General features: G+C 40.9%; 1 protein-coding gene and 1 long non-coding RNA gene across 2 annotated transcripts in view; one reads left to right on the top strand and one right to left on the bottom strand.

Moving 5' to 3' along the window:
- CAP2 (cyclase associated actin cytoskeleton regulatory protein 2) overlaps positions 1-21,172 on the top strand; it is a 124,841-nt gene that overhangs the window by 40,391 nt on the left and 63,278 nt on the right. The window contains exon 4 of the mRNA XM_045551844.1: positions 10,485-10,562. Within this exon, the coding sequence (XP_045407800.1) occupies positions 10,485-10,562 (78 nt within the window). The remainder of the gene's footprint in view (positions 1-10,484; positions 10,563-21,172) is intronic.
- LOC123638310 lies at positions 1,716-20,649 on the bottom strand. Its single transcript, XR_006735304.1, has 3 exons — positions 20,044-20,649; positions 9,626-9,818; positions 1,716-4,373 (listed from the first exon to the last, which is right to left on the bottom strand). It is a non-coding gene; the product is annotated as an uncharacterized LOC123638310 (long non-coding RNA).

The following is a 21,172-nucleotide window of genomic DNA, read 5'->3' on the forward strand; positions in this document are numbered from 1 at the left end:
TCCTAATGGCACACTGGGAAGAGAAAGAGTGGTTTCCCAAACATCAGGCAAAATAGGCAAAAGTCTGTGGGAACCAAAGAAGTTGCACGGAAACATTCTGTACTTTTGTGTTTTATTCTTGGCTGTGACAGCACAAAGGGGGAAGTTTGGGTATTTTTTCACCACCATCCCCCCAATCTCTTTAAGCACCTCCAGGCATCCCCAGATAAATATAAACACAGAGAATAAAATCTTATGTAGTGAGGACGAAAGCATCTTTAGAGAGCTTTGCTATTTTTAATAAGCAGAAACAATCCAAGTGAAAACAGAGTGTTTATCCTAGAGTCTCCTAGTGACCCGCCATATCACAGTCCCACCGTCCTTTCCACCAGGTGACTGCCCCCGATCCCCTCCCACGTAGGTGTTCCCACAGCTCTCCACGATCCCCCACACACACTTCAGTAGGTGGAGAGATGAAGCTGGAATGGAAGTTCCATAATGTGGCCTGAACATTGAAACTGAATAGTCTTTCTCACTCAAAAAAATGTGGAGGAGGGGGCAAATATTTAGGTCATTAAATATGAAATGTCCAATTTTGATCAAAAGTGTAGTTTATTATATCTCAAACAAGAAGCAGTAAAATTAATCAAAGTATGCACCTAAACTATCAACAGTTTTGCCATCTTAATGGTAGCTTGTTTATGCCATAAGTGAAGAAGCCTGGAGAGCAGGTGGTGATGAAATCATGAAAGGCGTTTTCCACAGCTTGTTGAGAATTGAATACTTTTCTTTGCAAGAAGTGGTCCAAAGCCTGGAAGAAGTGGTAGTCAGTTGGCGCAAGGTCTGGTGAATACAGCGGATGACAGGGAGTTTCCAAGTCCAGCCTCTGTAGTTTGAGCAGCCCTGTTTGTGCGACATGTGGTCAAGTGTTGTCTTGCAAGAGGGTTGGCCTGTCTCTAGTGACCAATCTCGGTTGCTTAGTCACAAGCATCCTAATCATTTCATCCAGTTGGTTGCAGTAGATATCCGCTGTCATCCACTGACCAGGTTTCATGAAGCTGTAGTGGATAATACCAGCGGCTGGACCACCAAACACACAACCATTAGTTTTTTCTGATGAATATTCAGTTTTGGACTATGTTTCTGCATTCATCTTTATCTTTATCCAGCCATTGTGCCAAATGCTTGCAATTGTCAAGAAGAACCCATTTTCATCACACGTAACAATATGGTATAGAAATGGTTCACCCTTATGTGGTGACAACAATGAAAGACAAGCTTCAAGATGATTTCTCTGTCAATGCTCATTTAATTCATGTGTACCCACCTATCCAGTTTCTTTACCTTGCCCATTTGTTTCAAATGGTCCAATATTGTTGGAATAGTAATGTCAAACCTCGCTGCTAATTCACACGTAGGTTGAGATGGATTTGCTTCCACTACAGCTTTCAGCTCATTATCCACCTTGGTCTCAGGTCGCCTACTTGGCTCATTTTCAAGATTAAAATCACCAGAATGGAACTTCTCAAATCATGTCTGTTCATTAGCCACATCCTTCCCAAACACTTCCTTGGTATGTCGAGCTGTCTGCACTGTATTGGTTCCACAATGGAACTGATATTCAAAAACAACATGAATTTTTGACTTATCCATGGTTTCACAAAAATTTCCCTAAAAAAAAAATGTGAAAGATAATCACAAGCCAAACTGTGCATTTGAAAGAATGAGGATGTACCTTCACAATAAAAATAAAACAAGAAGTGTCAAAGTGAAATGTCAGAGATATCAATGGTCAAACTTAGTATTTAAGGTAATCAGAGATTTCCTACATAATAACCTAAATATTTTAACTCACAGGACTATAGCAGAAGTTGCCAGGGTACAAAGCTATCATAGCTTTTCCATCAACTACTTATACATCAACATTTGTTAGGTTTAACTTTTAACAATTTACACTCGATTCAGATCCTGACCACACCGTTTCATTCATTCATTCATCCATCTGTTCAGCAGTTGTTCAACACCTGTCAGGCGCCAGGCAATGGGCAGGGCAGGAACTGGGATTCGAAGGTGTGGAGGGACTTTGAGGTGGAGACTCGGGAGAATGACAGAGGGAGTGGACCAGGATAGAGCCACATAGGGCGTGGAACACTACCGGCGACTATGGAGGACCTCTCTATCCAGGGCCAGATGGTGCAGACTAAGGAACTGCCTTCCTACCACACCGTTACTGATTCATTATGTGATTGGTATCACTTGAAACTGGGCATCAGGGAAAAGACAAAGGCCCATGGACTCTGTCCCTATATGAGGATGGTCCTGTTCCCCGTCTCTTGTTCTCTGGGCCCTCACCATTGAAGTCAGCTCCCAGGCTTAACTTTCTGCCAGGTCTTGACCATGGTGAAGGGATCCTTGTCAAATGGTAAATGTCAGTCATCTCCTGTACACAAAGCCCCGTGCTGGGCTCGGTGGAGGATACAACAGAATGGAACACGAAATTTTGACTCTTCAGGGACTTATGGTGTCATTGAGGAAGCAGTGAAGATGCTGTTCCCACAAAGTTAACCCACCGTGGTAACTAGTATAGGATGAGGGAGAAGACAGTAGGCTCGGGTCAGCAAACCCAACTCTAATCCTACGCTTGTCTGCCAACCTTGGGAAATTCACTAACCTCTCCAGGTCTTGGTTTCTTTTTCAAAGAGACGGAGAGCTGTGTAAGGCAGGCTCTGGATAAGTAAATACATTTCTTGTCTCAGGGGTCTTTCAAGAAGAGTCCTGGGGTGCTGGGGAGACCACCCCGACTGGAGCAGAGAGTATTTGCAGAGGAGGGGTGGCCATGACGCCAGAAGACTGGAGTCCAGTTCTGCAGGGCTGTAGAGGCCAGGCAAAATTCTGGACTTTATCCAAACTCTTTATAAGAAATAAGAGCCCCTGAAGTCACTATAAGAAAATAAGCATCCAAGCAAGCACTGTGAGTGGGGAGGGGTGAGGCATTCTTTCCCTGGCCTGAAGCCTCTGCTCCCAAACACCATTAGCACATTTTTTACTCGGGGCCCTCCTTTTGTAATCTCCCATTACCACGGCTGCCCTGCACTCAGCCCAGAGGTGAAGAGCTCATGCAGCTGCTCTGTAAATACTTTCGGGTGGTGATAGCTCCCATGACTGGCTTAGCTCATGCCCACTTGTCTCCTTCCATTAGGCAAGGAGTCGTAGCTATAGAGACAGTCTTGCTGATATTTTTCAAAAAATACACATTAGCTTGATGCAATTAGATCTCACTCTCGTGGTCTGCATTGTTCTCACTCACTTCTGCCAAACTTTCCCTTTTTCTGTGCTTCAAGTCTCTCCCTTGATAATAAAAGAGAACTAGAAAGGAGTCAGGAATTAGGAATTCTTGCCACAACTTTGTCACTAACTGGTTATGTGACCTTGGGCAAAGAACTTCATTTTTTTCTAGACCTTCATCCCTTCACTTGAAAAAATGCAGGTGTTGAATGAAATGAGCCTCTTCGGATGGTATGAGCGTGAGCGTCCATAGGCCCTCTGAGCTGTTTTACTAATTCGGATGCTAATGAAAATGGCATAGAAGCGAGAGAAAAAATATATGAGCTGTTATTTAGGCCGGTGGTTTTCAAAGCGTGGTGTCCGGACTCAGAGCATCAGCCCTACCCGAGAAATGCAAATTCCTGATCCCACCCAAATGTACTGCATCAGAACTCCGGGCATGAGACTCGGCAGAAACCCTCGGGCTGATTTTGTTGCGTGCTCAAGATAGCGAACCACTGCTTTCTGTGAGGTTCATAATATGGCACCATCTGAGTCGACATTATGATGGGGTCAGTGCTTATGTTCGTGTTTAAAAAAATGAGGCATCTTCAACCTTGTTTTAAGCAAAATCACGAAGTGGGTGAAATTCGTCTGGGCATCTGTCACCTCTTTTTTCTGGCCCATTTTCTTGTCTTGCTGTCATTTGTCAGATCCTGCTTTGCCTCCTCGTTGGCTGAAACTCAAGGGACTGTTCCTTTAGAGTAGAGGTTGTAGGGTGGCGTTGCCGGTGCACTTGGGTTTTGAGAAAGATTTATCCAGACAGAGATTAGGATAGGAAGAAAAGGTGTATTTACTTTTGCCTGGGGGAAGGGAAAAAGACCAGCACAGAGGTGGAAAGGGAAGAAGGTGCGGGGCTGTAAAAATGGCAGGATATGGCTGAGAAATTGCTGCATCCCTCCTTTCTTTCTTCTTGGCGGCAGGTGGATAACAAAAACTGCAAGGATGCCAAAGTCTGAGACTTGGTTTCCTGCCTTTCCTTGGAGAAGGGATTATCACAGGAGATGTGACTCTGTCCTCAAGATATGGCTAAGGCTGTAGCTCGTTCTTTTGCTGTTTACTCAGGAACTCTGTAAAAACAGATTATCAAAAAAACAATTTTTTTTTTTTTTTTTTTTTTTTTTTTTTGAGACAGAGTCTCACTTTTGTTGCCCGGGCTAGAGTGAGTGCCGTGGCATCAGCCTAGCTCACAGCAACCTCAGACTCCTGGGCTTAAGCGATCCTACTGCCTCAGCCTCCCGTGTAGCTGGGACTACAGGCATGAGCCACCATGCCCGGCTAATTTTTTTGTATATATATTTTTTAGTTGGCCAGATAATTTCTTTCTATTTTTAGTAGAGACGGGGTCTCACTCTTGCTCAGGCTGGTCTCGAACTCCTGACCTCGAGCGATTCACCCGCCTCGGCCTCCCAGAGCTAGGATTACAGGCGTGAGCCACCGCGCCCGGCCCAAAAAAACAATTTTGAAAGAGAGAGATTTACATTTCTTTTCCGTCCATTCAGCTTTCTTCAGAAGCTGTGCATAACAGAACTCCTGCAGGGCACCTGTTAGTTAGAAAACTCATAGGATTGATCTTTAACCATTATTGGGGAAATTGTAGGATTAGGTATTTTCCTATGTGGGATTAGGTATTTTCGTGTTGTTTTTACCAGGCAGCCTCTTTCAGATGCCTGCCCCCCCAAATAAATCTGGAAATACAGTGTCTCCAGTTAGGAATACAGGCATTGGTAGACCAGTTAGGGAGGCTCATGGGGACGGTCTAGGCAGTAACCTTCTCAGGGGCTGCAAATTGCACTGAGAAAACAGATGCCCATTCACCTGTCCTCAGTCAGAGAAAGAGGAGCCCCTTCCCTACGGTGGCCGGTTCTCAAGAAGAGGGGTGATGCAGTTTCAGAAGGATCTGGAAATGCCTTTAGCACAGGCATCCAGGCTGTGGGTGCTTTTCCCATCTTCCAAGTCTTGCCCGCACCCTCTCCCTCAGTTGTGCCTGCCCATTTTGCCATTCACGGGGGACTTTGCAGCCTGCAGTTTGCATCCAGCGAAACAATGCAAAGCTTTGATGAGTGTACAGAAATCCACTGGGCTTCCCTAAAGAGCCAGCTTTCCCTCCCAGGGGATTAGATGGAAATAAGTCATATTTAGCTGGTGTCTGCTTGTTCTCAAGGCTTGCTTTAAACTGATTTCTGAAATTCATCCTCCTACTCTTCACCCTAGGACCCTAGAACAATAGATGTTCCACCAACCTGTCTATCTGAGAACCCCAGTTGTTGAAGTGATAATTGATAGAGTTCAAATGAAATGCACAGCTTTGGCTTTGACCAAAAGGATCCCTGTCCTCTCTGCACACACGTGCCTACAGGCAAATGGATGCACATGTTCACCCACAAAAGTCGCCCAGGCTCTCTGAGCCCTGCACACATGTGATGGACAAACTCAGCAAAAACCCTCAATTATTTGTCGTTATTGAAAACCCCTACGTTTGGCTTTTTCTTTCACAGTGTTTTGAACTGCCTGAGTGAGCCAAATGCTCAAGTTACCAGACTCAGCAGGTTCAGTAAAATTGCTCCTAAATAGGATGCTGTCTGGTGGAAGGGACCCATGGAACTTTCCGGGAGGAAGAAGCAAGTGGATCAGAAGTTGTAATGAAAATCCTTTGACATGTAGACTGATGAGGTTAAAAATGAATGTAGATTTGGAGTCTGTTAATTATGCCCAGAGTTCCAGGGAGCCGAAAGAAGGGCACAGTCGAATTCTCAGAAAGGTTTTGTCTACGTAAGCAAAATGAAAGGGAAGCAGATATCTAGGTATTGAGCCATTCTCCACCCCAAGCTCAACCCCTGTTGTTGAGTGAAAGGCTATTTGGAGGAAGAGACTAATTAATGAGATTGGTCATCTTCGCTAATCAGACTCATGAGAAAATTGCTCTATTAGCGACAGGCTAAATGTTGTTAATAGGCAAAGTAAAAAAGGCTAATGATAGTGTTCATCTTGGGATAACTATAAAAATATTGTTAATGCCACCTCCGAGCTGCAATTGTAGCTACAGAAGTCAGGCCATCCCAAAGGACGTTCCCACAGCAACCATGATTCAGTTGACTCTGCAAGGTCTGTCGCAGATGAGGATGATACCTCTCTATTATCGTTGCTGGGAGAAGCACACTTATTTATATCCGAGCTGAGGAAAGTTGTATTTTGTAGTCTTTTCTTTGGCAATGTGGTCATTAGAGACCAACAAAAGTCCTTCTGAATCACTGAAAATATACGTTTTGATACATGGAAAAACATTCACACAGTTCAGAGCTTCATATTCTTAAGGTCATAATGGCCTCCAAGACAGTGAGATTCAAACACTTTCTATTCTTCCCTAAGGCCTATCCAAAGTTTGAGATTTTGAGCAATATAGGCCAGCAATCAGGCTACCAAGACAAAGAGAAGAGATGGTATACTCCAAAATGGCTTGGAGAAAAATACACCCTCATTCGAACATTTATGAGACTTAATCTGTTAGGTTGATGATGATTGAATTTGTGATTTTTAAATGTAAGTGGCCTGCAAATCTTCATCTGATTTCAAGCATTTTCTTCTCAGTGGGGAAAAAAAAAATGCTTGGGTAAGAAGTAATGAGGAAAGTTAGAAACAAGATTAAGGTGTTCATTTCAGTTATATTTTGGAAAATTTGTCAGATGCCAAAATGTGCTAATGAAGTGGGATGACAAAAACTAGTCCTTTTCCCGTTAGTTAACACAGTTATCCTTCCAGCCCAGAAAATTGTCTGATACTGACACCGGGATGGAGTTAAGCTAATCCTCTTGTTGCTATCCTAGGTATCTGTTTTTGAAAATACAAACTGGTTCTTACATATCTATTAATATCAGAGAAGTAAGTCAGACCCAAGACAGCAGGCAGGGAGAAACTGCCCCTAAACAGATGTGAAGTTAACAAAGAGGAGATTAAAGATGAAATTGATAAGTGTAGAAGAATATAAACTTGCGACCAAATAAAATTGAATCACAGACTTTTTCCCTCCCCACAAATGAGCAAAAAAAAAAAGTTAAAAAAAAAAACAACTCACTAATAGTAACCAAACAAAAAAGCCATTAACCTAACCGGCTTTTAGTTCCTTTCCCTGGTCCTAATCCCCCACCCCTTAGAGACACACCTCAGAGGAAATGAAATCGGGCAAGGAGAATTATGAAGGAACAAAAGAAAACCATGGACTGCTTCTATTCATAGATTGTAAAGCCTTCATGTCTAGGTTGTGAATTGGAGAAATGATCTAGACTCTGAGGGCACCGCTCCATCAACACGACATATGTTCCAAGTAGGTGGTGTGAATCCTGGTTTGGGTCTTTTAGAAAATTCCCAGAAGAATAAGCAGCACTCAGAGGCTCATTTAAAGACTGGTTATCATGTCAGCTGAGTTCTTGCTGTCCCTGTTCCTGTCCATCAGGCCCTAGAAGAGTAGACAGAGCACAAATCATTTAGCCCTCAGACTGTTGCTTGAAAGAAAAGAAATGGATCTCTAGTATGGTGACGAGGAATCACCCACATTTTATCAGAAAATGTAAAATAAATGGACAAAGCTGATCAAGCATGTGCAAGATGAAAAGAATCAGCACAGCAGCTACAAATAGTGTGTCAGAAAGGAACATAGCGTGCAAAGTACAAAGACCTGGGCTTACCCTTGAAAATAAAACCTAAGGAACAGAACCAGCTTCCTCACAATGACTTAGTAAGAGTATAACTGATACTCTTACAACTTACCAAGAGTATAAAAGTATTTTTAAAATAGCTTAAAGACAAGGTGAGAAAACAAGAATTAAATGAAAAAGGAGACTGAAATTCTATCAAATCAAGAACTAAAAACATTAGTGCAGAAATAATATATAAATTTAAAATGTTAACATATATGAGACCTGTTGAAAATCTGTTTATGAACAATAGAAAAAAGTATTTCTATAGTCACAGTGAATACAAATGACAGACAAAGAAGTTAAAGATAGAGACAATCTGAAAGATATGATGACATTAAAATATTATATAGTGTGAGGATAATAATTGGAGTCCCTGAATAGAGACTCTAACAAAAAGAACAGTATATATCAGAAGATACAAGAAAATTTCACAGATATGTAGAAAGGACCAAATATATTCTAGGCAGTATACTATAGAATGCCCAAAACCCAAATACATCTTAGTTAAGCTATTGAACCTCAAGGATAAAGAAATAGTTCCTCAAGTACCAAGCCAGAATAAGTCAATTGCCTATAGGAGAGAAGAAAACCAAGCTGGGCTGAGATTTCTCCACTGCCCGTCTAGTACCATGTTCTCTGAAAATGGAGAAGGAAAGTGACCCAAGGATATATCCAGCCAAGGTGTAGTTAAAATTTAAAGACAACAGGGAGACACGCTTAAACCTGAAAGAATGAAAGCAACTTTGAGACCTTGTTGAAGAAAATACTTGGTGACAGGCATCCAGTGAGTAAAAAAAAAAAAAAAAAAAAAAAAAAAAACAGAATAACTCAGGAATGGAGAAGCCAAGGTGAGAACTACTAGGTTTGCTTAAATGCAGAACTAATACTTACTAAGCAACTATGGAAACTAATGCTACAGATCGAATGTGAATGTTATGAGTCGGGCAAAATAAATAATAACTAAAAGACATGAAAGATAGGGACCAGAGATGAGAAAAGTGTGAGAGTACTTATTTTTCTCCTCTTTCCCAGCAAAAAAGTCAGTCAAGACTGTCTAGAATTATAACATGTTTAAAATGAAAACACATAATTATTCCAATCTCTTAATATCTTATAATCTTTTTTACCTTAGAATGATCATTTAGGACATAATGACTATTATGGTGCAGAAACTTTCCCTTGAAGTTTAGCAGTTCTTTTTCTTTTTCATCTCTACTGTTCAATTAAAATGAGTGCTTTTTGTTTTAAAAAACTGCATAGGTTTGATCCCATTTTATAAGTCTCTCTGCATATATTCTTAAAAGGTGGTTGCAATCCTGTTCATCTAATGTTAATGATGACTCGGTTGTAAGGCATTTTTTAAAATCTTTAATCTTTGAAACTTTATGCAGTCTAAAAAGTTAATCTTTTTACGTCAGTATGCTCTGTCTTAGGAAAACAACTGTGTGACTTTTCTTAAAAACTAGAAAAAATATGCAAAAATGGTTAATTCTGAGTGACAGGGATATTTGAAATTATTTTCTTCTTGGTACACTTCTGTAATTCTTTAAATTTAAAAAATTAAAGAACTAGTTAAGAGTGAATTAGAAGGTGAGGATAAGAGAATATGCGTTTGAGAGCATTCCCACCTGCGCAAATCCTTTTGCGGGGGTTGAGTCCAGGCGGGGCTCCCTCTACCTGGGTCCCAATCTTCCAGATCTGTCTTGATGAGTAGTTAGAGAAGCCACTGGCTTTCAGTGAGCGTATTTTCATGGGGCTGGCTTAGGGGAAAATTCTCTTCCCACTAGAAGGTGTAGAACAGATTTCGGGCACAGGCACAGTCTGAAAGACAGCAAGAGATGCCCTTTGAAAACCATTGCACTTTGGGGCTCAAACATTTTTTTAGCAGCTTTATTGAGATAATTCATGCCTAATATTCACCCTTTTAAAGTGTACGATTCAGTGGTTTTTAGTGTATTCACCAAGTTGTGAAACTGTCATCACTAATTCCAGAACATTTTCATCACTCCCAAAAGAAACCCATACCCATTAGCAATTCACTCTGTTCCTCCCTCCTGCCAGCCCCTGGCAGCTGCTAATCTACTTGTCGTCTATAGAGTTGCTTATTCTGGACATTTCAGATAAATGGGATCACACAAATATGCTCTTTTGTGACTGGCTTCATTCACTCAGCATAATGTTTTCAAGGTTCACCTGTGTCATAGCATGTGTCAGTACTTCGTTTCTTTTTAATGGGGAATAATATTCCGTTGTGTGAATCTATCACATTTTGTTTATCCATTCATCAGTTGATGGACACTCAGGTTGTTTCCACATTTTGACTATTATGAATAATGCTGCTATGAACATTCATTTATCAATACAAGTTCTTGCATATGTTTTCCTTTTTCTTGGGTGTATACCTATGGGTGGAACTGCTGGATCATATGGTAGCTCTATGTTTAGGAGCTCAAACGTTGAAACTGCTGTCTTCCTCTCTATTCCCAGGCAGAAATGGTGCACAGTGCGTTCCAGGCCCAGCGGGCTTTCCTTCTGATGGCCTCTCAGTACCAACAACCCCAGGAGGTAAGAGCAGATTCTGAGAGACAAGGTTGCCTGGGGAATGGGCAGTCTAAGACAAAAAAACGAGGAAGCAACGGAATCATTTACTGTGAGAGATATCCCAAAAATGAGGCTGATAGCACTTGTAGGTTCTGTCTCTAATTTGGATCATGGTACAGAACACTTCTTCCATCTTCATAATTTTACAGACAAGTTTTTTAAAAAATGTATGCCACTTGCAAAAAAAAAAAAAGCAGTATGTGTCTTCTTACTACTAATATAACATTATATCATCATGCCCAAATTCATACTATAACAACGGACACCACCAGTTTGAAAGGTCAATTTGTTTATGTCTTCTGTGTCCTATTCTTTATACTAGTCTCACAACCTTTTTATAATCAAGGAAGTGTTTACTACTAATTTTTTAATTCCAATTTTGAGCTGCTTTGTTATCAAAGACTGTTCACATCTGTGGTCGTCTCTAAATTCTGTATATGAATTTGATTAGCTCCTATTTCATCAGTAGCAGAGAGAGATGGGATAAATCAGTGCTTCTCAAATGTCTTGTGTTTATGGATTATCTAAGGAACTTCATTGCAGTATCTGATTCATCAAGCCTGGAATATGGCCTGAGATTCTGCTCTTTAATAAGCTCCTAGGTGATACCTGTGCTGCTGATCCTCATTCTCAAAACACCAAAATTGGAAAGAATTTTCATGAATCCCTAAGTACTTAGGCATATTCTACCTCTCTCCTTTCTCTACCACCATAAGGAATATGGATGAACATTTCTCAGGTTAAAGACATTTAGAGGTGTCAGAGGATTTGATGCTAACTGCAACAATATTATCAACGTAATAATTTTAACCACTTTTAATCATTGTAACATTGCCATGTAAGTCCCAGAGTAAATATTAATATACAAAGGAATAAAAACGATAAGAGCAGATGTTAAGAGCAGAGTGATGGTTGGTGGGATTCCTTCTCAATTCCCAGACCTTTATAAGATTTCCCATTCTCTAAACCAAAGCCCCACCAACACCCCAAACAACTGACATCGTATCATGCAAATAACTGCATTTCCTCTGCCAAGGGATCATAATAACATTTGGACCATGCTGATTGTGTAATGAATGACATTTTCATTAAAAAGTAGTTCTACTACTAGTATGCCTTCTTAGATAAGAAAAAAAAATTTGTTCTTTTGTCTAGAAATATTCTGCATCTGAAGTTTGGTAACAATTATATAAATAAAAAATGGATATTCATTATGATACAAAAGCTTCACCATAATAGTTCACTTTGAATTCTAAAACAAACTCCTGAAATTGAAAAAAGGTGAGCTGAGAATCCTTGGGATGCAGGACTTTGACCTTCAGGGAATGATGCTCCACTCTATGAAGGGGCAGGACCTGAGACACTGGACCATCCCCGGAATAGCCATTCCCAACCTTGCCTGCTCAGTGGAATCACCTGGAAAATTCTTTAAAGTACCCATGCCTGGGTCCCACCCCAAGGGGTTTTGGCTTAATTGGTCTGAGGAGTGGCCTTGGCTTTGAGATGTCTACCGGCTCCACAGGGGAGTTCTAATTCACAACCAGAGGGGTCAGCCTCCTCCCGAAATGGATATATCACTTCCCTCCGCATGAAATGAGAAGTTAGCACACAGCTTAGGGAGGAGGCTCTGTATGGATGGAAATATTCTTCTGTGGGTGCATTTTCCTCCTTTGCCGTCTCAATCCCTGCCTTGCAAAACAGAAAAGTTAAAGTAAGAAATCACAGTAGGATGCATCCTAGGTTCAGCCTTAGCCTGCCTTTTCTGTGGGCAGGAGTGGGAGGAGAGGTGGTTTCAAGTGAGAGTCTCAGAGGGAGGAAGCGCCGTGACTTTCCTCGTTGGTGCTCCCCTTGGTTTTTTCCCTAAATCCAGAACAAGAAGCTTCTCTATTGGCCTTTCAGGCCTTGCACAAAAAAGCCACTCACTAAATACTGGATGAAGACGTGAATGAATGACCAAACGAATGCATGCATTGGGACTGTGGCATCCCAGAATGAGCTGTGGTCAGAAACACTGTGCCTTAGCATGTGGCTGTGCAGATTCTTGGATATAATATCCACAGTTTCCCTTTCTTACTCTATTGCATTTTTGATCAAAGGGGGAGAAATTGGTTTGCAGAAGGCATGCACTAGAAATGCTGCCATTAGCACTAATCACAGTGCCCCATGTGCATGAGGCTGCAGGACCAGGCAGGCAAAATGCAGAGCAGATTAACATACCCAACTCCCTTTCTGGCTCCTCCTGTCCTTCCCTTTCCTCTTTACCCAGAGCACTGTCCCAGTACTTCCACCTGATAGAAAAGCAAATTTGCAAGATCACCACCATAGCAGTGAATAGCACATGGCCAGGCTTGGTCTTCCTGTTGTGCATTCTAGAAGATGCATCATTAAGAGAATCGTCATAATGCAGATTATATTTTCTCAAGGGAGCAATATTATAACCTTCTGTGTCTTCCTCTCTTCCTCAATAACTGCTGTAATTTCAACTCTCATTAGCACATGGCAGTGATTCTCAAACTTATGTGTACACGAAAATCCCCTGAAGGGTTGTTAAAAGATTGCTGGGCCCCACATACAGAGTGTTCAGTTCAGTAGGTCTTGGTGGAGCCCAAGAATCTGCAGTTCTAAAAAATCCCCAAGGGATGGTGATGCTGCTGGTCCAGGGCCCACACTTTGAGGACCTGTGGTGTGTGGATCACTCACACTGTTACACCTCGAGCTCAGATTATTTCAGGTGCTTCAGAATGTCACTTCCAGCTGCCACTAAGACCGCTGCTTCTCGCACTTCAGCCTTCGTTTGAATCACCTGGAGATCTTGTTAAAGTGTCTGGTTTAGTAGGTCTCAGGTGGGGCCCAAAAGTCTGTATTTCTTCTGTCAGAGACTGAGAAGTCTGAGTTTTGTGTTCCTCCAGAAATGAGAGACAGTTTCTTCTTCCCTCCCTCTCCTTTTCTTGTCTTGATTTAAACTTGCACTTTAAAAGGAAATAGTGCCTTCCTGTACATAGAGCAGGAATCTAAAGCTGATTCTCTTTCCTTTCATTGTTTATACAGTTTGAAAAATTAAAAGGGGAAGGAGGGTTAGAGACTCCTCCTCCATTCCTCCATCTCTGCGTGAACATGCACACCCCGGCATGGTCCTCTGCTAGCACCAATGCAATGAGCATGGAGCAGTCATCAAATTTATTAATAATCTGTTCATTTTAAACCAAGCAAGAGAGCCTAGTGGCAGTTCAGCTCATTATTTAGAAGCATGAGAGATCCAGATTACTACTGGGCATAAATATGTTTGGGATTTTAATAAAACACATTGACCTGTGAGGGCAGTCAAGAGCAGAAACTTTGGGCTAAGCTTGCTTGGATTTGAATCCCAGGTCTTCTGCTCAGCAGCTCTGCTAGCTCAGGATTCAGCTGAGATCCTGTGACGTTTGAGAAGCTTCTGTCTTTTTCTGGTGGCCACTGGAGAATCAACCTGGTAAAGTCCACAATACATTCCCCCTGAGCTACTCTAACCAAACCAACTCGTCAAGTTACCCCACTTACGGGAATGCAGGTAAAGTTTCCAACCCCTTGTTTTTCTATCTTTAAAATAGGGATAGTAATTCCTACTTTGAAGAGTTATTGTGAGGGTTAAATGAGAAAAAGCATGCAAGAGCCAGGTGGCCAGGTGATTAAGAGTTCAGTGTTAGTCAGTGGTGTCCAGTTGCTTTAACAAAAAGTCCCCAAGTCTTTCTCAAAGGCTTAACATAGGAGACTTTTAAAAAATTTTTTTTAATATTTTTGCACACATAAGGTCTGCTCTGGTGTTTTTGGTTGACAGTCTTCTACATGGTCATTCAGGGGCCAGGCTTCCTCCCTCTTGGCGTACCCAGCTCCTCCAGGTCTCAGCCATTGAATTGGGAAAGAAAATGCAGGATCACTTCCTGGAAGGTTTATGAGTCAGGCCTAAAAGTGACCGAGGTCACCTCACCTGCATTCAGTCTCCTGGCCATTCCCAGTTGCAAGGGAGGCTGGGAAATTTGACCCACCTGTATTCCTGGAAGGAGGAATTCACAGGTTTGGTGAATACCTAGCCAGTCTATCAGAGAGGGTCACTGGGTTTGGCTAAAAAGAGGTCTCGCTCAGTAGAAATGTATCGTCTTTCTAAAATCTTATATGGTTTTTTTTTCAGGCTAATACCCCATTTCTCTAGCCATCCAGAGAAAGACATGAACGACTTTCAAATCTAATGGTTGAATGTTTTCAATGCACTTAATAGAGAGATATAGATATATGTATACCGTATCTCAAAATTTCTTTTACTTAGAGTGAGTTCATCCTTTTTGCCTATGTAATGTTTCACCATAATTACAAGGTATCAAATTATTGTCCAATATTTTGAAATGCCAAACAAAGTAGTCATGTGACTTTGATCTCAGTGCATGCCTCGGGGAAATTACTTGGTGCTGGTGGCAGGTCTGGAAGTTGTAACAGAAAAGCAAACCAATGAATGAAGCCAAACTCCCAAGTGTTTCTTAAGTCCATGCCCAGAAAATGTCAGAGCATTGCTCAATCAGGGTTGCTGAATCTTCTTAAAAGATTGTATTGTCAGGGGTCATATGACAGATAATATGAGGCAATAAAAAAAAATTTTTGTCCTAATGTAAAATGAAATGTCTATTTTGAAATACTGCTATAAAGTTGGGGTTTTTTCTTACTACAAAGGCATCAAGAAAATATTCTGTTGAGTAACTGCTGTTAATTATATGTGCAGAGCAAGTATTTCTAATGGATCTTTAAATATATAATTTCCACATTTATCTTGAAAATAGAAAAAAGCTACAAGGGAAATAAAAGGTAAAAAATTTTCATGCTTTGTGTCAATCTCAGTTATGTTTTCATTTAGTAGTAGTGCATTTCCCAAAGGTCTGGATTGACAGTTTCAGGAAGGATTAGCACCTTGAATCTAACCAGTGGCTCACTTTATGGTCTCTTCTAAATTAACCTGATATTCTCACTTCATAAATATGTGTAAGTTTCTGCTCTTATTGATACTGCTAAATGGGTTGGTTCTCCTCACTACCAACTCAAAAGCACCCAAAGGCAATCTGTGCTTTTAATTTCTGCAGAAGTATATGGCAGCAGTCCCCAACCTTTTTGGCACCAGGGGCCAGTTTCATGGAAGGCAATTTTTCCATGGACTGGGGTGGGGGGTGGTTTCAGGATGATTCAAGCGCATTACATTTATTGTGCAGTCAAACCTCTCTGCTAATGATAATTTGTCTTTGCAGCCAATCCCAAGCATTAGCGTCACTACCTCGGCTCCACCTGAGATCATCAGGCATTAGGTTCTCATAAGGAGTGTGCAACCTAGATCCCTCGCATGTACAGTTTACAGTACTGTTCGTGCTCCTATGAGACTCTAATGCTGCCGCTGATCTGACAGGAGGTGGAACTCAGGTGGTGATGTGAGCAATGGGGAGCGGCTGCAAATACAGATGAAGCTTCGCTGGTTCACCCACCACTCACCTCCTGCTGTACAGCTCGGTTCCTAACAGGCCACAGACCAGTACCTGTCTTTGGCCTGGGGGTTGAGGACCGCAGCCATATGGGGTGAGGAACCTGTGGCCTTGGGGCCACATGTGGCTTTCCGATCCTTGAGTGTGGCCTTTTGACTAAATCCAAATTTTACAGAACAAATTTTTCTATTAAAAGGGGTGCAACAGAGAAAAATGAAGCTTTTCTTGCCTCCTTTGGTGCCTAAAAAAAACCAATCTTGAAATCAGAAGGCCACAGGTTCCCCACAAATCGAATATAATCTATGTAGCGTAGGGAAAAACTGACTGCTTGCTGCTACCTACAGGATTGCTTTTTTATAACCAGCAGCTTTCTGTAGCAGGAGGTGGAGAAGTGAGGCAAAAAGAAAGCCTTTACTTTTCATAGGAGCCTTCCCATGGCAAGAAAATTACCTTGGTAATTACACCGTGGCTAGCGTGTGAACTCAGCTGTCTGTGCTGGGTATAGATGCTGGTGAATGCAGAATAAAACACCGGGGAAGGAAGGAGAAGCAGCGGATTTGTGTGATATCATCAGGATCTGCTTGAGTTGACAAGCTTGAAGCTACCCAGTTGGGGCTGAATCCCAACAGGAAAGCTAATCATTAGTTTATCAGGATGCAGAGAGGAGGGGAAGTCAGAAGGGAGAGTAATTCTGTCATTCTTCTGCCCAGACTGTTTGCTTTAGCAACATAAAGCTGTGGATGAGCCTGTGAGCTGTGACTGTGAGTTGGTAGCTTTATAGGTATTTAGAAACCCGGGACCGTGGAGGCAGAAAGGATTTGCTAAGATCCTGTCCCGTTGGACCATCACTCATGGTGACCTTTTTTTTTTTTTTAATCTGATAAGGCACATTAGCTCATCTCTCTTTGTGTAAGACATGAATTAGATAATGAATGGCTGCTCAAAGGAAGTGAGGTGGTTATCACACACTGGGGATTCGGGAGATTATCCCAGGGGTGAAGGTTACTAAAGAAGGATAATAACCTTTGTTTTATCAACTATTTCATACTAAGTTTGTCAGAATTCCAGACTGCCTTGATAGCAAACTCTACATAAGTGATAAAACTGTGTATTTATTTGACTAGAGAATTTTTCATTCTCCATTTAGTTAAATGGTTGGGATCACTTTGTATTTTTAGTAAAATAATTATCAACTATATATTATTTTCCACCGTGGAGCTAAATATTTGCCTGCTAGCCACCATAAATTGGATATAAAGAGTTGCAAGGGTTACAGGTTTCTTACATCTGAGTCAAAAATTAATTTAAAAAGAGATCACTGAGTCATTCAACAAATCTTTTCCACAGCCAAACATATTTTGACCTTTTTATTCAGGTTTGCTACTTGTTAGTCATTTCAGCAGCCTTAACCGTAAGTCCTCTTTGCAAGACATAGCTTCTGTTATCTGTACAAAGCTGTATATGTGAAAATTGCAGGCGAGGAGAAGGTAATTCCAGCTGGCATTCCAGTCTGGATCCGCTGTCGTAAATTACTTAGCAGAGGGCATGGTCTGTTACTTTTTATGGTCATGTTCTATATTTGTATGTGCTGGGGGATGGATCACATGACAAAACCATCATTTGATATTAGTGTTTATGTGCACCAACTAGTGAGGGCTCGATTTAAGCTTGACTGTGCAGTACTTTTAACTTGTATATTAAACTCTTAATTGAAAACGCAGACTACTTCCCTAAGTACTAAAATTATAAATAATCCAAAATAAATTTTATATAATTGTCTTTAGGAGAAGGCAAACTGCTGTACACCCAGCTAATTGAAATGCACTGTGCCTTCCAGAGATTTTAAAACATGAATTTTAAACATGAACAAGTCAACGTTGCTAGAATAATGAAGACCAAAATTCACCATTTTACATTTTTTAGCCCTTTCTCCTGACTTGTTGATGTCCGTTTATTTAAGAGGAGAGACATTTCCCAAACTAATCAAGAGACAGAGGAAAACACACAAGTTTTTTTCCTTCTATTCTCCAAATCCCTTCCCCCAGTGCAGCTAAATACTTAATTTTATATTGGCAAACACCTAGAGAATGTATTTCTTCTTTGATGATTATTTCTTTTTGCAAGCTAAACAGGGAAAAAAAAATGTTCTTGTCAAGTTTTGGTGGATTAGCTGCTGTGAGAACTAGTGTTTCCATATCTGGAATAGTTTATTAGATAAATTTACCTGTAAGCAGTTGTTTCAGATCTTTGTTAGGCCTTGTTCATCTTACATACTCCAGCCCTCTTTAATTTCCTCAACTCCATTAATTTGTTCTTCGGGCTTTTTTATTTTTAACCAAGCATTTACTGGATGCCTACTATATAGCAGTCAGAGCACTTAGCATGACTACCTCTATTATTATTTCATTTGTATGAAGACATACTTTGGAAAAACAAAGTCTGGGTGATGTTATTTGAACTTCCTCAGCACCTATGTAGTAGTCTCCGTCAGACCACAAATAACTTGTTTATGTGTTATTTTAAAAATACTCTACTGTTATTTTTTTGTGCATATTTTCCATCCCCTCCACCAGACTCTAAGAGCTTCAAGGATCTTCAGAGTTAATGTGTCTTTGCTTTTAGGACATAGTGTGGTCTTCAGGATGTTGTATTTGATGCCAAGTTTGATAAGAAGAGAGGCTCGGGCTCCTAACCACTTTTGGTTTGTTTGAGGAATAAAAGCTAGGTTAATGGATTACAGTGGCATGAGGAAGGGAACAGAGCAAAGGAACATTTTTATTTGTGATGTTGTTATCTTTTACTGAAAAAGAACTTGGTATTTGGACGTGTATTTGCTAAGGGCTGAGTTATCCATTGACCGAGCAACTGGTAAACTGTTAAGTCATGGATTAGCCAGATAGATTCATCCTTGAAAGAGCATTCCTTATAGGAAAAGGGAAGATTGGAGGAAGAACAAGCGATATGGTGTTGGTAAGGCATTTCATTTCAAAGATTCATTTCTCTCATGCCCCCTTTTTCAAAATGAGTGCCTGTGCGGGTGCCACGGAATGGCTCATTTCTGGGTGCGGGGAGCTAACGATGAGAAATGACAGCAAGCAGATTTGGGTGACAGGTGCAGCTCAAGCATTCAATGATTATAGGATATAGGTTCTGGGAAGAATGTGCTGATTAAATTCACATGGGCTGTGAAGATCCAGCTGGCCTGATATTTAAATGCTACTGAAAAATGTTCCAATTAGATGGATTCTTCCCTGTGCAGAGTTTTCATGTAAATTGTGAAAAAAAACGGCACTTTCTTGAGACAGTGAAAGTGTTGTGAATGTCCAGCGTCAGTCCTCTGAAGCTGAAAATTATACAGTTTGAACCACAGAAACGGCAGTGCAGAAGAACTTCAAGGCTTGTGCTATCTCTGTGCAGATGGATTCTCTAGATAGAATAATGACCAACACATCACACAAATTGGATTTAAATGACTCGAACAACAGGAGTCCCATCATTTTCTTTGGCTGAATATCTTGTAGTTGAATGTGTACAGGATTCCTCTTGGAAAGTCATAATTGGATTATATTTTCTCATAGGAACTGGGTTATAATTTGAAACTTCATATTTTACCAGCTTGACAGCAAATTAAGCACAGACAGGGCAAACTACACATCATAAAAACTAAGACACAACTAAAACCTTTATAATTATTTAAAATAGGAAAATGTGTTTCCAAGTTCTATGGTTATAAATATACTGTTCACATTGATTATGAGAGTTTCTAATGAATTCTAACTGTATACACAGCTCATAAAAAAGTCTTTATCATAACTTACCTATCTGAAACTGATAATGGCCATAGTAATAATAATTTTACCTGACTCTTTAGAACTCGAAAGGTCTTTTTGTAGAAAAGTACTAGATCACCCATATCTTTAAAATACTTTTTGTGAGTCCATCAGAACTCTTACCTTTTCTTTTCCTCTCTCGACAGCATTTCTCTGGCCTGGACAGAGACATTCCAAATTGTTCTGGATCTCTCTAATGCTGTGCTTGAGATTGAATTATCCTTTTCAAAAGTAGCAACCAAAGAATCACAACATTCAGAGGCTGTACCCAGGAGTGCACTGGGGAGGGTCTTCGCAGTCAACTTGTCTTTGTTCTTCCATGTCCCAAGGCTTGAATGGGAAAGGCAGACAGACCAGAACAACGGGAGGCAGGTGGGCAGAGAAGATAGAGCAGGATAATCATATCCCTTCAGGTTGTCAATTAGAACTGAGGGAGGGAATTAGGAGCTGATCACGTGGCTGTGCACCCCAGAACTTTCTAGCACCTGACTTCTCTGAACCACTTGGGTCTTATTCTCTTCTTTGGGTCTTTGTCCATCATTTGCAGCCTCCAAGCTGGGAAAGCAAAGTGTAGTGTTAAGCATTAGTAGTAACAAGGCAGTAACGAAGGAGTGCAAGTGTGAGATGTGAGGCTTCATGTGCTGTTAAAACATGTCATCCGGCCACTTTAATTTCCTTGACTTATTTTTGAACCTTTGTTTTGAGTCAGGTTACCCTAAACTGAGTTGTTTCCCCTACATTGACTCTTGATGCTTTTATGTTTGTCCCTGGCTCCAAATCAGTTTCACTGTTGACTTAAGTAGTGAGTAATCATTTCAATGACTACCAGTAAGTACTCGGGAGGGGCCAATATAAGAGAATGTGATTATTCAGTACTTCTGAGCAATGAATGCCCAGCCCTATGTCCAGTGCTCATGATAAGTGCTCAACAAGAGACAAAATGAATAAACCATCCCTGACCAGCCAGACCCCAGATATTTAGGGTGGTTGAGACCTTTTCCCAAAAGTCACTTATTAAATGAGTCTCTGAGACCATCCACTTGTTTTTCTGTTTGTGGAAACAAAGAATGCATAAAAAGTCAACTCCAATCACTTTTATAGTAAGAGAATCTCAAGGAGTCTGGAAAAGTGTCTTCTCCCCATACTTATGGGATGCAGAGAAGATTGATACTCAATACAGTCATCATTAAAGGCTTCAGCATAATTATCTCCTGACCTATGGGTTGGGTATGAAAAAATATTATTCCCATGT

Source organism: Lemur catta, chromosome 5 (genome assembly GCF_020740605.2).
Source record: "Lemur catta isolate mLemCat1 chromosome 5, mLemCat1.pri, whole genome shotgun sequence".
NCBI lineage: Eukaryota > Metazoa > Chordata > Mammalia > Primates > Lemuridae > Lemur > Lemur catta.